The sequence below is a fragment of the Rhamphochromis sp. 'chilingali' genome (assembly GCF_963969265.1).
Source record: "Rhamphochromis sp. 'chilingali' genome assembly, chromosome: 16".
NCBI classification, from domain to species: domain Eukaryota; kingdom Metazoa; phylum Chordata; class Actinopteri; order Cichliformes; family Cichlidae; genus Rhamphochromis; species Rhamphochromis sp. 'chilingali'.
The window spans coordinates 19,724,037-19,741,114 of record NC_137943.1 but is presented as its reverse complement, the minus strand read 5'-3'; the positions used below and the strand labels follow the sequence as shown (position 1 = coordinate 19,741,114).

The following is a 17,078-nucleotide window of genomic DNA, read 5'->3' as shown; positions in this document are numbered from 1 at the left end:
AAGAGTTTTTCCATTAATGACATTACTCGATGCTGTCCTCAGCAAGGAGCCAAGTAATCCGGAGTTGTGCACCTCCCTGAGCTTTGTTTCCAGGCTGTGGAAAATCCAGCCTTGACAGGCCAATCACTGGTCTTTTCACACCAGATCAATCGAGTAAGATAAGATAAGACTTTATTGATCCCACAATGGGGAAATTTTTGCGTCACCTCAGCTGAAGTACAGATATCAGAAATACAAAAATACAAATAAGTACAATCAATGAAAAAAAGTAAGATAATACACTATATACAATGGTAGCATACACAGTATGTGATTATGGATATGGTTGGAAATATGGAAGACATAAACTATATAGCTTGATACAGCTATTGTACCACTACTATTCCTATTTATAGACATGTACACACACATATGTACACACTAAATATACATATGTATACATACATATATACCTGCACATGTCCATACACATGGAAGGTCCATTATGCATGAAGTGGTGACCGAGTACTATAAAGTAGTGTAAAAAAAAACAAACGCCCACATAAAAATTAAGCTGGGATGTTGCATTGAAAATATGAAGGACCTGAAACTGAGAAAGCAGGGTTTGAATTCTGTGTGAAGCCAAATATTATTTCTACCTGCTGCAAATTTAAACTGATGGTAATGCAAATACAGTAACTATTGCTATTCAAAATTATCTTCATTAGCAGAAATAATAGAAAAGGCAAAAGTCCTTGACTGTTTTCACAAAACAATGTAGCTAACCATGTACTTGGGAACTTTGATTGTTACATTGTCTTTTGTGTTATTCTTAAAGACAGTATCTGTTTCTGTATAAAACCTCCAGGCCTCCAGATTGTGCTGAAGTCCATCATGAAGGCCATGATCCCCCTGCTCCAGATTGGTCTCCTCTTGTTCTTTGCCATCCTCATGTTCGCCATCATTGGTCTGGAGTTCTACAGCGGGAAGCTTCACCACACCTGCCTGCCATCAGACGACATTCTTGGTAAGATGAGAGCATACAGTACTGTGCAGAAGTCTTGAACCACTCCTCATTACTTTATATTTTACTTCCAAGGAGCCCAACATTCTTGTAATTTCTTAAAGTGGAGCGACAGTTCTCCAGGCTTTCTGAAGCTCTTCCAAAGTTTTTCTTTGGACATTTTCTGCTTTTTCATCCATTTGCAGTCCAGTCCTTGTGCATGACCATTTCCTGACCAGAGGAATATTTATTGGTTTGTTAAGCCACTTGTGAAAATTGACCTATGAATGATTAAGGCATAACAACAGATTGAAATTTTCCCAAAGAGCTATTAGGTGAATACTTGGCATATCTAAACTGGACAAGTGGAGGACAAATGAAGAAGTATCAGGTGTGAAAGAAAAAACAACTGTCTATAGACCTGACACAGGACCAGAGAGATTCATCTACTGCTCACTGAAGCCTCATCAGAAATGGTCTTAGACAGAATTTGAAACCTTTGGTTCAAATCATCACCATCATGTACAAAGGAGTTCAACAGTGAGTATCTACAGCCATCTGTAAAACACAGTGGAGGCTCTGCCATGGTTTGGAGCTGCGTTTCAGCAAAACAGCAAAATCATACCTGGATAGAAAAACACAGAATGGAACAGCATCAGTCATGGATTGGCCTCCCGAGAGCTCAGACTGCAACATTGCTGAAGCAGTGTGGGGATTATCTCCAAAGAGAACAGGACTAAAGGCAGCCAGCAGTCACAGAAGAGCTTTGAATGTCCTTCAAGAGGTCTGGAGAACTATTCCTGAAGACAAGACTAAGAAATGCCTGAGCTTGCCTAAGAGAATTCACTGTGGGCTGAAGAATAAAGGTGATCATACCAAAGCTCCTTGGAATTGTACAAACTTTCTTTTTATATAGACTGTATTTCTACATATGTTTGCATGTGTCGGTAAAACCCCTGCACCTTTTTCCAGTTTTTCTTTTAAAAAAAAAAAGAAAAGAAATGATCAGTAGGGCTCAAGACTTTTGCACAGTGCTGCACAGAACACTGGTGAAAAGGTAGAAACAGGAAAAAGCTCACAGTGTAAGCATTTTATACAAACACACACACAAACCCACAGATTAAAATGCTTTTTCACTGTGGTGGCGATGTCCTTGCAGTTGTTATAGCTTTGAGTGCTGACAACATGAAATCCAAAGACATCCACAAGTTTCAAGGGAGAAAAATGTTGTCGCCATTTTAAACATCGCTGTAAACACCATGATTTAGAATCCTAAAATCATGATCAGTCTACATGTACTTTATACTGATTACAGGTAAATGACGCCTTTGATTGTATTTTATTATCAATTTGAGGGCTCACGTGCCGCCATTGTATCGCCGCTGAATTTAGAGGCATATTTTCAGGGTTTGTTTTGGATGCCTTGTAACTTACTGTGACTGATTCGCCAGGTAAGCTCAAAGTGTGATTTACTCATTGTTCTCTAACAGAGGGTGTGAACATCTTTGTTTGAGCAACTGAGGCCTTCATAGATTACAGTAGCAGCAGGCTCAGAGGTATTATTAGAGTTGTTGCTGGCTGATTTAGCTACTGCTTAATTACTCAACAACTACTCTGTAATCACACCACCGCACCATAGCATTTACTGTCCAACACAGCTCAGGGATGGATCGAGGTATAAAATTTTAATATTATAGCTGTCACGGCGTTCAGAGCAGGAGAAATAAATTGCTCCATTGTTCCCACAAAATTTAAAGCCTAAAGAGATGTTTTCAAACAAACAAAAAAGTTTCTTAAATTTATTTAAACCTTCTTCCATAGCAACTTTATAATAACAACGCATAAAAATATGAATCATAAGGCTTCACTAAATCCTGCTTGTGTCTCTTAAAGCGAGATTTAAACTAAGCAAAGAGATTTTTACTCCATCGGCAGATGAACAGAGTGTTAGTGAGGGTCAAGGACTAAGGTGAGACAGCAGAAAACAAAAATGTATTTCCAGTGGAGGATGGCAGTGTATAATGTACAGGTCAGTGATTGTTTCACCACAGATATTAAAAGGTCGTAGAGCGTAGAATAGCAAACACACTGGAAACACTAACCCGACTCTTCACTCTGTACAAAAAGTGTAAAAAAAAAAAGGACAAAAAATTGATTAAAACAAGCGAGCTATACAGTAACATGTTATCAGCTGTGTTGGTGTTGTTAGGTTGATTCTTGTAATGCTTTTCAAAGTGCCAGACTGGACTGTTTCCAGGGTTTATGCTGAAATAAGATAACCATCTGCCAGCTTCACCTTCCATTTGAGTGCAGCGAAAGAAATAAAGAAACACAAGAAAGAAAAACATTACTTCCCCAAATCTTCTTTAACTACTTTGATAACCTCCACACACTACTAACCTAGTACCTCAGACCCACCAGATCCAGATGTTACAGTGTTATATAGTTGAAGTTGGGGTATGATATAAAAATCGAAGACAGATTTTGTATGCCCTGCATCTGCCAATCATCTGTGAATATCCTCTCTCATAGCCAGGATGTGAGTCGTGAAAGCTGTCTTTATTATTTTTTTTAGCACTGCTGCTTGATTTTGTTGCCGTGGAAATGTGGATCCAGTTTGGATGCTGGCACTGGTCCGTACCTCCACATCTGTATTTTGTGGTAGAACTTGCACATTGTCTTCTGCACTTTAATGCAGACTTTCAGTTACCAGACCTGGGGGGCGGGATCCGTAAGGACCACAATCAAGAAAGCGGCAGTAGATGAATATCTGGGGTCATTATGTTTGTGCTTCAATAAATGGGCGCCGTGACATTTATGTTTCGTGCTTGTAGACAATGAGACTGTCGACTCGTCAGAGCTGGCATTTGCGTGCGGTGTGAGGAAGTGTCCTGAGAAGTACGACTGCAACGATACCTGGATCGGGCCCAATGACGGCATCACACAGTTCGACAACATCCTGTTTGCTGTTCTCACCGTCTTCCAGTGTATCACCATGGAGGGATGGACGGCTGTCCTCTATAACGTGAGCAGAAGCATTCAGCCTGAAAGTGAACCCTTAAACCCTTAATGCCTAGTGTTTCATATTTGATACACGAGTTTTTGAGACCTCTACATCGTCAGTGTGATCCCTCACCCCCTTGAAGGCTTGAGCACTGCAATGATGCTGAGTGTTTAATAACATAAAAATTATGGATTTCAGACCAACGATGCCTTGGGTATAACGTGGAACTGGATGTACTTCATTCCTCTCATCATTATTGGCTCGTTCTTTGTTTTGAATCTAGTTCTGGGAGTCCTGTCTGGGTAAGTGTGCCTCATTTATGTGAACATTTCTGTCCGTATTATGAGTGAAGACAGCTGCTTTCATATGTTTTATTTTTTCAGAGAATTTGCGAAGGAGAGAGAGAGGGTGGAGAACCGGAGGGCCTTTATGAAACTGCGTCGCCAGCAGCAGGTGGAAAGAGAACTGAATGGCTACCGAGCCTGGATAGACAGGGCAGGTACTGGGCAGCAGAACAACTTTACATCTTTTATTACAGTGAGTGTGGAGAGGCTTCAGTGACTTAATCCTGGATGTTTTGATGAGAAATGCAGCGGCTGATGAACTGAAGAAAAATGCTGAATCAATTAATCCATCAATTTTTTTTCTTTTTTTCTGGTCGTGGGAGAATTTCTATAACCAATTGTTTCCACATTGTTATAATACCACTAACAGTTCACTGTGGAATATTTAGTAGTGAGAACATTTCACAGCTGGACTGGTGAGTGAATGCTTTTGGCAATGTAAGGTTGAAACAAAGTGTTAGCCAGGATTCACTGTTCAGAAATATTCCAGCACGTACCTCCACCACAGTTTTGCTTCGCATAGCTGTTAAACAGAGTGAGCCAGGCTACCGTTTCCCCTTTATGTGCCGATACACTGAGTCTCTTCTTTTAATTAAAATGTAATCGCCCTGTTAAAAGCAACACAGTGATTTCATTACATTTTTGAAGAGAGACTGGTTTGCTGCAGACACCTTCAGACTTTTGGATCCGCAGCAGAGTAGCTGAGTTGAGTTGCAACAAACGCACAGTGCTGTAATGGCAATCTACACTGCTAGGCTCCCACGCAAGCAGAGGGTGAGAAAAAGGTGATACTGACTCATTGACTTAAATTTGTGTGTGTGCTTATATACACGCGCTTCTGTGTGTTTGCATGTGCGTGTGTGTGTGTGTGTGTGTGAGAGAGAGAGAGAAAGAAAGAGAGTCGCTGTGCATGTGCAGTCATGTGTGCACGGGTGTGGGAGAGTGTGGGAAGAGAGGGAGAAAAGAGAGCGAGATATTGCGAGATTGTGAGCGAGAAAAGGAGCTCTGTCTTTAAGAAGGTCACACCGGCCTCTCGGTGCAGTGTTTGCATCAGTTTGGCCTCGGTTACAATGGGCGCTATGACTCTGAAATGTGGGTTTTTAGCTGTGGCTTGATTAAAAACAAATATTTCTGCATGTAACCTTCAGTTTTATTGTATTACAGAGGAGGTGATGCTTGCAGAGGAGAATAAAAGTTCAGGGAGATCACCGTTAGATGGTAAGTTCACATACTTTGCCCTTAGAATTATCTACATATACAGAGTGGATCAAAAAGAATCATCAGATTCTGAAAGGTTATATTTGCCGCTGCTACCTACCGGCAACCCCATGAAACTTATGAATCCCCTCTAACAGCACCTGTTTCGACAGGTATAGGTGAACGGCTGTGGAATTAAAGCGCTTCAAAATACACCGTGTATTTGTTGTGTTTGATACTGCAAATTTTGGTATTGCTCCGATACCAAGTAAATACAGGGCCAGTGCTGCCGATACCAATTCCGATGCTTTTAACTTAGAAACGGGAGAGCCGTGTGTTAATATTATTATGATGAATCATCACCAATTTTCATATTGTTAACACATTTAATGACCACTAAATCAGTGTGATCTTTATTTTTTCACAATAATTAGTTAATATAATAAACCACTTTTCAGCTTTTTATGTATTTTGAAACATTTTGTTTACTTGTTTTGGAGACCTGTAATGGAAATGTGGCTGCCTCTAAAGCACTTTGGATCAGCCTCTGTTGTTTAAATGTGCTATGGGCTATAAATAAAATAGACCTGACAGTCAGCACAAAAAGGTTCAAACATTTTTTTTGATATATTTTTTCATTTCCAAAACAAAATAGTTTATTTAACACAATTCAGTGGGCTGTTTACTGAAGTTAGAGGATGGAAACAAAGTATCAGTATCGATCCAATACCAAAACCAGCGTCGGTATTGATACTATCGATATTTGTATCGATCTCACACTTCTACCATGGATATCTCATACATATATCTCCTGACCTATAATGACTACTCAGACCTTAAACATGACTCAATATTTTATTGATAACCTGGAGGTTACCATTGCAACTAAGCTTATATTAATGTTATATCAATTTAATGGGTTAAAAAACGGGAAGTGCCTGATTTTAATGAGTTGTATTACAGGCACAGCTGTTGCTGTTATGTTATTTATGTGGACCTTTAGTGTGACAGCAGAAGTCACCATTTCACCCGTTGTTTTCATTTTCATTTCTGACGTAAAGTTAGCAAAGTTGAGGTTTTGGTAAAGTTGAACTTGTGTGAAACATCTTTAGTGCTGAAGAGATCAAGTAAGAAGACGGGTGCGCGGCGAGGAGCACCGGGGGATGAGAAGTATACAGACATGTCTACCGCCAGTGAGTGAAGCTCAGTTACTCACTGTCTTTACAGTAGGCTTCTTCCTACTTTCTTTACAGGATATCACCTGTGTCTGAGCTCTTGAGTTACTTATATACTGTACCTTTCACATGCATATGACTAACTCGAAAATTCCCCCGCCTCCCTCTGTAAAAATTCCTTTCTTATTCTCCCTCTTTCTCCTTCAGGCATGTCACGATCGAGAATGAATTTCCGCAGCGGCCGCCGCGGCCCCGCTGCCTACTTGCGACGTAAGGAGCGCATGTTGCGCATCTCGATCCGCCGCATGGTGAAGACAGACACTTTCTACTTGATGGTGCTCAGTCTGGTGGCTCTCAACACCATCTGTGTGGCCATTGTCCACCACAATCAACCCGACTGGCTCACCGTCTTCCTCTGTGGGTTTCTTTTGTGAATGTCTGTGCTGTTTGCTTTTTTTTTTTTTTTTTTAGATCAAAAAAGCGAAATCAGGTCAGAAAATACCTTCTTTCTGGCTGCACCCTGCTTCATTCTGCTTTCTGACTTTTGCTTTTTCCCCCTCTTTAATCTCCAGACTATGCAGAGTTTGTTTTCCTGGGGCTGTTTCTGGCTGAGATGTTTTTGAAAATGTATGGTCTGGGTTTCCGGCTGTACTTCCACTCATCTTTCAACTGCTTCGACTGTGGGGTGAGGTCCTTCATCTCCTTTTCTCACTCTGTGCTAGAATATATACATTTCTTGTGCTAAATGAAGACTAGGCTACTTAACGTCAGGGATACAATTTCTTATTACTTGAATAGATTATATAAACCAAAGTGAACCATCTTTACCAAGAACAAAGGGAGGACTGGACTTTATACACACAGTGGGCTGATTAGAGATATAATAATCAACACAGGTAAAAATGATGAAGGGACTAAAACTGAGCAAGAAAACCAACTTTCAAAGTAAATTAGAACATAAGTGAGAGAACTGATGGCAAAACAAAAAGAGGATTTCTACATTGCTGCACAGGTGAAGCATACAGAGCTTGATTTTTTCCTTCTGACATGTTTTGCAGGTTATTGTCGGCAGCATCTTTGAGGTGGTGTGGGGTTTCTTCAGGCCTGGCATGTCATTTGGCATCAGTGTGCTCAGGGCGCTGAGACTTCTGAGGATTTTTAAGATCACAAAGTAAGTGGGGCAGCAGGACAGTTCACAGAGAAAGTAAGTCATGACAGCCTGGGTTGCACGATGGTTGTTGAATTTTTACATGTTCCAGCTGACAAAAAAACCAACTAAACAAAAAAAAAACCCAGAGGGTGTATTATTTTATTATTATTTTCTTTTTCCAGATACTGGGCCTCTCTCAGGAATTTGGTGGTGTCCCTCATGAGCTCCATGAAGTCCATCATCAGCCTGCTTTTCCTTCTCTTCCTCTTCACTGTGGTGTTTGCTCTGCTGGGGATGCAGCTGTTTGGAGGGAGGTGCGTACTGACATCCTTAATTGTCAGTGAACTCGGCCAAATCGGTTTTCCTTTTGATTTCAATAATAATGGCACCGTTTTGAAAAACAGTATCTTCTTCCTAAGATCTAAACAGCAGTTTCCTCAATGGTGTCCTAAAATAAGAGGAGAGGAAGCGATATGTCCAGATGAAAATAGCTCTGCATCCTCCTCCTCCTCCCATTCTTCCTTGGTCATATCTGACCCTGCTTTCTATCTGCCTCCCCTCTAGGTTCATCTTTGAAGATTACACTCCCACCAACTTTGACACGTTTCCAGCTGCCATCATGACAGTGTTTCAGGTTTGGCTCCCACAGATCCCCTCATTTCTGCCTGCTCTCCATGACACATTGCACCCTGGGATATTTCTCACCCCAGGCGCAGATTAAACAACTCTGCTCGCTCGCTCGCTCGCTCGCCACCCCCTGCCTCCGTCATCATCCCACACATCCATACACACATATGCGCACATGAATATCAGACAAGGGAAATGTGGAAAAAGTCCACATCATATCTGCTACACATCCGCTGCACTGTAAAAGAGTGTTTTGATCAGCAGACACTGTAATTATTGCCTTGCTGCCATTTTAATACTATACTTTGAACTGGTTAGTAGACAGTGACTTTGTCTCCTGTGCAGTGAATCTGATGTGAGCAATGTGCAAAATATTCTGTGAATTTGCCCACAGATTTTGACCGGCGAGGACTGGAACGAGGTGATGTATAATGGGATCCGCTCGCAGGGAGGCGTTCAGTACGGCATGTGGTCATCCATCTACTTCATAGTGCTCACATTGTTTGGAAATTGTATCCTTGTTGACCTCAAAAGTGGTCAGAAAGCGCTGATAAAAAGCGTGATGCCTATAAGTGGTGGAAGTATTTTAGATAAAAATAGCGACATACCCGAGTGTTAAAATGCTTAATATCAACAGAAGTACGGCGAGTTAAACTAGTATAAAAATGTTGTATCAAAAGTAAAATCTTCAGCAGAATATCCTCTGGCATCAGTAACATTGATGTTCTTTGTGGTCTTTATTGGTAAATGCAATTAAAATAGATTTGTAGGTGAGTAAAAGGTGAAAGGAAAGTATACAAGTGGCTGATTAATGACCAAACATACCTACACCAGATCACAGCAAGTACAGTAGGGGTCAAAGGTGAGTCAGCAGCTGGGTGGAGAAGGATCAAAACAGAAATTTATATTTGACACCAGAGAGCGTCTTTGGATGGAAACAAGTGAGCAATATTTAGCGCTTTGGTGACATGACGGCATTTGATTTCGCGCTTTGCTTCAGTAGTCCTGAAGAGCAAGCTAACTGACATTCATGCGGTCGCCTAAAATGTGATTTTATTTGTACTTTTTGGCGTTTTTGTCCTTGACCGACATTACGACAGACACGCTGCTGAATGTCTTCTTGGCCATTGCCGTGGATAATCTGGCCAATGCACAGGAATTGACAAAGGTTTGCACTGTTTTTAAAGTTTGTGCTGTATGTGACACACGTTCTGCTGTTAACCGCTCTTCGATTGCGGGCGTGGTCTTCTTCTTTAGGATGAAGAGGAGGAAGAAGAGTTCTTCAACCAGAGATACGCCAGAGGAAGAGACGGCCTGATAGCTGAGTAAGTTACTGGTCGACATCTAACAAAAAAATCCACGTTTAAGATGAGATAACCACAGTCTTCACAGCTCTTAAGTAACTGAATTTGAAATTGGACTAAACTCTCTCACAGTTCCTCATTCTCAGTCGTTTTTTTAGTGTTTTTCCAAGTCATTTTCCAAGAAGTGAAATGAAGCTAATACTTAAGATATGAATGCTGTGGGGAAACTGATGGTTCCTCATCTTACTCTATTAGAGGGGAGATGTGTTAAAGTCAGATTAAAATAAGTCAAGATCATTTATTTCCACCATGAGAAGAAGTTGTAGGTGTAAGTGTCAAATGTTTAAAACAGTATGTTCCTTATTTCTTCAGCTGCGCGGTGAATGCAAGGTAGAAAGGCATGTTTAACGTACTGATGCCAAAATTATGAATGTAAATTGAATGTGCCTGATTTAAAAGCATGAGTCATTTCCGACTCTCCGAGCTGCATAACTGAAACTCCTGTGACTGCCTTGGCTTGTGATTGGTTATGGTCAGCCTCTTTTGTTAATCAGAGGGGTAATTCTTCACTGATTTCCTTGCTCCTTTCTGCGACCTGGCGGCTTTCCCACAGGTCTAATTATCCCATAAGTTTGGGAGGAGAAGGGCGGGAGGTGTACTTCAAAGGTTGTCGGGAACAGTGGGAAGTCTGAATGTGTGACTCTACTGGGAGGAGGCACACTTTGGAGTGGGTCTGATTTTGACCAAGTTTGCCTGATTAGTGTGACTCCGGCTCATCAGAATTTCCACTGTGACAATGACATTTTTTTGTTGGAGGGCATAAAGATGTTACGTAACATCTGCGTGTCCTGCAGAGGCACGTTAAACCTCTCACTGAGAACACTGACCTGGCTAGATTATGGCTGCACCTGTCCTTCCTGTGTTTTACACCTCAGACCTTTTTCACAGCAGATTTTCACTGTATTCGCAGGAAATGCACAGCTGCATTCAGGAAATCTAATGACGGCTGATTTCTTCTTGAGGAGAGTATTGTGGAGGCTGGCGCTCTGAATTAGCATACTGGGACATTTAATGGGCCACCACTAACATTTGAGCTATGACAAGTCAAAATGGCTGCTGTGAAAAGGGTCCATTAACTACAAATGTTACTAAGTCAGATTTTCCTGACCATATATAATTAGAGATTGATAAATGTGTTTTACCTTCTTCCCAAGTAGGCTTTTATTTATGGTGCAATAAGAAAATCAACTTGCAGAGGCTCAAAGCTTCTTTTTTACAGAATAGTTTTATTCAACTGTTAATGTCTTGTAGTCGTTAAAATACTATTATAGAGTAATGTTGAATAAAATGACTCTGTTGGTGCTTTTAGGCTTTGGTTTTAAAGTACAAATGTAGCAAACTTCCAAGAGTAGACAGTACTGTGCAAATGTCGTGAGCCACATCTCGTTTCTCTATATTTTGCTTCCAAGGAACCAGACTTTCATGTAAGTTTTTAAAGTGGTTTTGAGCAATAGTTCTCTAAGCTTTCTAAATGTCTTCCAAAGTGTTTCTTTGGAAAATGGCTGCTTTTTCACCAGTTTTCAATCCAGCCCTTGTACCTGACCATTTTTAGAGGATTAAGTTTTGTTTTGGTTTTTTTTTGTTTGTTTTTTTATTTGTTTTTATTTTGAGTTACTTACTCTGCATGATTAAAGCATAAAATGCACCTAACTCAAGGGACAAACCAGTGTAGTGTTTATACATAACAGACATAAAACAGTTTAAAATTGAATCTTAAACTATCATTTGTTCCAATTTCTTTGGTTGATCCTACAAAAAACAAGAGACAACAGAGTTTGACAGACATAAAATAGCATTTTTCCACCAACAAGGTGATTTCCAGAGAACTAGTAGCTGAAAACTTGCCATGTCTCAACATGGTGTGCAGTGTGTCCGTAAAAAAACTGAAGAAACTGGACAAGTGAAGAAGAAGAAGAAGTGGAAGGCCTAAAAAAATTATTCCAATACAGCATTCCAGTGGAAGGGAAGCAGGGAGAAAAGTCTGTGGTATTCCCAATAAGAAGTGCATGGAAAATCAGTGGCAACGGGTTTTATGAAGCAGTTATATAATACAAATTCAAATCAATATGTATGGAGCGATCAGGACACTGAGCATCTACAGCAGGGGTCTCCAACTCCAGTCCTCGAGAGCTACTGTCCTGCAGCTTTTAGATGTATCCTTGTTCCGACACACCTGAATCAAATGAATGGCTTGTTACCAAGCATTGCCAAACTTGATGGCGTGCTGAAAAGGTAATTCAACCTTTTGATTCTGCTGCATTGAAGTAGGCATGCATCTAAAAGCTGCAGGACAGTAGCTCTCGAGGACTGGAGTTAGAGACCCCTGGTCTACAGCCATCTGTAAAACATGGTGGAGGCTCTGTCATGGTTTTGGGCTACATTTCAGCCAGTGGTATCAGAGGCTTTGCCAAAATTTGATTTTCATCCAGCATCCTGCATTATCTGGAAAGCATCTAAATGGCAACACCTTACTGCTGAAATTGAAAAATTAGAATGGAAATTTATGCGTAGAGGAGGTCAGAACAGAGGTAAAACAGTTGAGGCTCTGTCATGGTTTGGGGTGCATTTTAACCAATGCTGTTGGCTCGAGAACTATTCCTGAAGACTACTTAGAGAAATGAGAAGAAAACCTGCCTAAGAGAGTTCAGGCTCTGTTGAAGAATAAAAATGGCCATACCAAATACTGACTTTCACCTTGTATAAATTGTATAAACCAAATTTAAACAAATGAAGGGTCACTCAGTATTTTTTTAAAAATGTAACAAAAAAAAAGTATTAAAAATTATTCTTTAGAGATATGGCAGAGTGATGGGGAAAAAATCCTTCTGAACTTCTAATATGAACTTGTCTATTTTAGCTACTTCCAGTCAAGTCAAATCAGAAGCCGTTCAGCCAGGTTCCCCTAAAAAATAAAGAATTTGTTATTAGTGAATTAGAGAACAGACGCTGTGAAACAGAGAGTAGTAAAGGATATCAAAACAGTAGCAACTCTAGCATGCCATGCACAGATTGTTAGATACTAGTGTCCACAAACAGCTGAGGCTGTACTTCTTTTTGCTGCTGTTCAGCAAAACACAAGGGAGCACCGAAGGGTGTGGCTGATGCTCCCATTTGTTTTAATTTGAAATGACGGTGCTATATTGCGACACCACCCAAGTCTCTGCAAGCTGATTTGTTACCATATGGATCAGGACTAGCTGCTGCCTGCACACCTGATCTACTCTGATCACCAGAAAAACATGACAAAAATCCCCAAAGCGATGCGATGTCAGGACACGCCTGCATAAACTCTCTCTTACTGGTCTCGGACTCTAGCTGTGACACTGAATGTATCATTTGTCTGTTACATATTTGAATGTTAGTCTCGTAAGTGCTGCAACAATCGAGGTGCTGATTTGATGTGTATTACAGTGTTCTTCTGGCTCCATCATGTTGTCTTGTTATATGCTTGTTACGTGGCACTGACCAAAATGTTGTGTTCGATCATATCAATCGATCATCAGCCATCAAGATCTTTGAATTTTGAATATATTTAATGTAAAACGCCCAAAACTATACAGCGGCCTTGAATGCAAAGTGTGCATTATGATAAATTAAATGCTAACTTCAGTCCTCTTTTGGATTCAATTGCAAGTACAGTTTGTTTCCTCTGGACGCGTTTTGTTCGGTGCCACAGCAAATGTTCTGTGTATGTTGTTAAACACTAATGTCTTGTTTTCAAATAATCACTCATTGATTACATGGACAACAAAAGAATCTGAATACCAGTAAGTATAACTGTATGCATCTGTGTCACACAGAATTTCTCTCTTGAGTTTTCGTACTCAATTTCCCTTAGATGTTACACAATGTTTGCACCTTGATCCTGCACCCTTCGTTTTTGTTCTCGTGGGTTTTTGTTTTTCTCTTTTACTTTCGATCTGTCCTTACTTCTCAGGCATTGTTTGAGTTTTTTGGATGCCTTTGTATTTTTTGCACATTTTTTTTTTCATGGGAATTTTTTTTGTGTGTGTTACTAATCAACTAACATTATAAATTCACAGAAAAGGTCTGTCCTTTTCTTGCAACTTTTATTTTACTTGTTTGCTTTTTAAAATATATTATTGGTATGCTAAATGAATAATAGTGTTCATGTCTTTTTTGGTCACTAATTCCTTAAGATGAATTGCAGAATATTTATTTCGAGTACATTGTGGTCCTCAGTGGCAGAAGAAGACCCTACCTGTATCGGAAACGTGCGATCCACAGGGGCCGGCCTACCTTTCCAGATGAACCGGATGGTGCACTGGCTGCTGCAGACGAGCAGCCCCTAAATGGCTCCAATGCCTTTGCCAACCGCCGCGAGAGGAGGAGAAAAGTTAACATGTCGGTGTGGGAGCAGAGAGCCAACCAGCTGCGCAAACGGCGCCAAATGGCGAGCAGAGAGGAGCTGTTCAGCAGCCCTACAGAAGACACCGTCGAAACTCCTACCATTCCCCACCACCCCTCCAACCTTTCCTCAGAAGCCAGCCCAGCTCACCTACCTGAGTCACCGATGTCGGTGGGGATGCCTCTTCCCGAACCTCCAATGTCCATCTCTATTCCCATGCCGGAGCCTCCAGCAGCTGAACCTCTGGTAAACCTCAGCGAGGAGAAGACAGGAGGACCAAACCACCGGGCGGCAGGTGGTGGCAGACACAGGATGGCCCGAAAGTTCAGGTCCAGTCAGGCGCCAGAAGATGGAGCCCGTCATAGACGCCACCGCCATCGCGAGGCTCGTATTGAGGCGAAGAGTCTGGACTGTACGCAAACGCCACACGAGGTGCTACATATCAGAAGGTCGCTCAGCCAGGAGAGAAAAGTACTGGATGAAAGAGAAGAAAGGGAAGAAAGGGAGGACAAAGAAAGAGGAGAGGAAGAAGGAAGCTCAGTCCACGATGATGGGACATGCATCGTTAACCCCTATGCAGAAGTTGGAGAAGATTGTATAAGGTAAGCCTGCTCTCATGCATTTCTCGACTGGTGGAAAGAAGCTAAAGTGTTTTAAATTTTAGGTCATTTGCATCATTTTATGTATAGATAATATTTTTACCTTTTATGCTATGCTATGCTTAGAAATAAACACCAAAGGATTACGAGGTAGGACACTCGTTCAACAGATGCAACAAGGAAATGCGTATATAGATACCGCAAAGCTGTGGCACAGTTTCTCCATGTAATGAAAAAAATTGTATTGTTACTTCAATTTAAGTTTATTCTGGAGCAGTTAAGCAAAAAGCAAAATTCATTTGTTCTATAGTAATTAGTTATATGGTCAAACATTCTCGGAGAGCAGCAACATGGCGTTAATACAGAGCAGACCAGGTGTCAGTGACAACAATAAAGGAAAAGCTGGGGTGGATGTGGGTTGCAAAGAGGATTGCATCAGTGGTGTTGGGAAGGTCACTTTTAAAATGTATTCCACTACAGATTACAGATTACATGCCCCAAAATGTATTTTGTAACGTATTCCGTTATGTTACTCAATGAGAGTGACGTATTCTGAATACTTTGGATTACTTAATATATTATCATGCTGTTTACAACTACATGAATGTACTATTGCTGTGTGATTTATTACTTTTACTGAAGGTTGCACTCCATACCAATACCAACTAGATTTTTAAATCATAATATAAAATGAATAACAGTAGGTGGACATTAGGTAAGGCTGCGCTTTATGCAGCGATCTCATATAGAAAACTATTCCGCGCGTATATAAAACAGGTCCGCCGCTCCGAACCGTAGTAAAGGGACCTCTGGCTAATACGTGGGTTCCGTGTCGGGCTCATAACCGAAAACTAGCTTCACTTTGTTGTCTGGGTCAACTTTGCAAGCGAGAGACAGAGAGAGGCGTAGAAAGGCTGCTCCAACAGAAGTTATTGTTTCGGAGGAAAACACGACCACAGTGTACAGTCGAATCAATAGTTTACTTACAACGGGGCTCGTCAGGCACTCTTTTTGGCTGCAGTGGTTATTATCATATTTAAATGTTTCCATCTACCGTTTCTGCTCGGTGACAACTCGTACTTTTCCACTCTCCTTTTCGACTGTAACGGAATACAGTTACTCATATTTTGTATTTTAAATACGTAACGGCGGTACATGTATTTCGTTACTCACCAACACATGTGCATCAGTTAACTGACGTGGGCTGCTCTTGAGGTGATCCGTTACCACCTGATTTATTAGATTATCATTGTGCTCAGCTGTACTTTGTGATCTGCATGAATTAATGCCATGCTCTGTTTTGGTGAGTTGTTTTTTTTTTTTTTTTTTTTTTTACAGAGCTGCTGAATGCAGTGCAGATATTCCTGATCCTCCTCAGTGTGAACAGATAGTGGACAGCACCTGGTCAGAGCAGGTTGAGGGTGGCCACTCAGATCAGTATGAGCCACTGTGCCAAAACATCCCAGTGGAGACTGCTTTAGAGGCCACAGAGTTCACTGTGAGTGCTATAGAGTCAGAAAACCGTAAGGCATCCATCAAACGGGACAAGTCTAACCTGGAAGACAGCGTGACCATCGAAATGTCTGCACAGCCACTTCTGGAGCTCACACCCATGACAGGTAGCACTGTGACCACTTCTCATTGCAGTCCTTTGCACAATGCATCACAAAGTGGGATTTAGTGTCAGTATCACTGTACCACACTGTGTAGGCGTTCTTGACATCTGATAAAAGTGGCCACTAGTCTTTTTTTCCCCCTGAATCCACTGTGTTGGTGACTCACATTGTTCTTCCTTTGTCAGCTGTTCATGGACAGCTAAAACATTTTTTCTTTGCTCTCATGTGTCTGTCTGGGGTTTAGTGAACAATAAAGAGTTGGAGGCATACCAGTCTGACCAGAATGAAAATGAGGAGGACACAGAGGAGGAAGAACCTCCAATTCCTCCAAAACCTGTACCTCCAGACAGCATGTTCATCTTCAAGGCCTCCAACCCGTAAGATGTAGCCCAATCTTCCAAATCATTGATTATCTGATGGAATACAGTACTGTGCAAAAGTCTTAAGTCACCCATCATGTTTTAAAAAGATTTCAGTAGGAAAATGAGAAATAAGTGAAACATGAAACATACAGAGTGTATAAAGTGAAAACAGAGCTTGTATAATACAAGTAGTCTTTGTAGTTTATAGTTAAGAGTCAATAATTGTCATTGATGAAAATGAAGCCTCTACCAATCAGATAGTATTTCATGATGGATCAAAATCTGATGG

At 41.0% G+C, this 17,078-nt stretch overlaps 1 protein-coding gene across 1 annotated transcript in view; it reads left to right on the top strand.

Moving 5' to 3' along the window:
- Positions 1–17,078, top strand: part of cacna1eb (calcium channel, voltage-dependent, R type, alpha 1E subunit b) — a 54,219-nt gene that overhangs the window by 16,725 nt on the left and 20,416 nt on the right. The window contains exons 3-19 of the mRNA XM_080861848.1: positions 848–1,006; positions 3,817–4,007; positions 4,185–4,288; positions 4,370–4,485; positions 5,495–5,548; positions 6,640–6,720; positions 6,910–7,119; positions 7,275–7,387; positions 7,761–7,873; positions 8,035–8,166; positions 8,417–8,486; positions 8,874–8,991; positions 9,580–9,647; positions 9,737–9,804; positions 14,047–14,814; positions 16,150–16,430; positions 16,672–16,804. Coding sequence (XP_080717974.1) covers positions 848–1,006; positions 3,817–4,007; positions 4,185–4,288; positions 4,370–4,485; positions 5,495–5,548; positions 6,640–6,720; positions 6,910–7,119; positions 7,275–7,387; positions 7,761–7,873; positions 8,035–8,166; positions 8,417–8,486; positions 8,874–8,991; positions 9,580–9,647; positions 9,737–9,804; positions 14,047–14,814; positions 16,150–16,430; positions 16,672–16,804 — 2,779 coding nt within the window. The remainder of the gene's footprint in view (positions 1–847; positions 1,007–3,816; positions 4,008–4,184; positions 4,289–4,369; positions 4,486–5,494; positions 5,549–6,639; positions 6,721–6,909; positions 7,120–7,274; positions 7,388–7,760; positions 7,874–8,034; positions 8,167–8,416; positions 8,487–8,873; positions 8,992–9,579; positions 9,648–9,736; positions 9,805–14,046; positions 14,815–16,149; positions 16,431–16,671; positions 16,805–17,078) is intronic.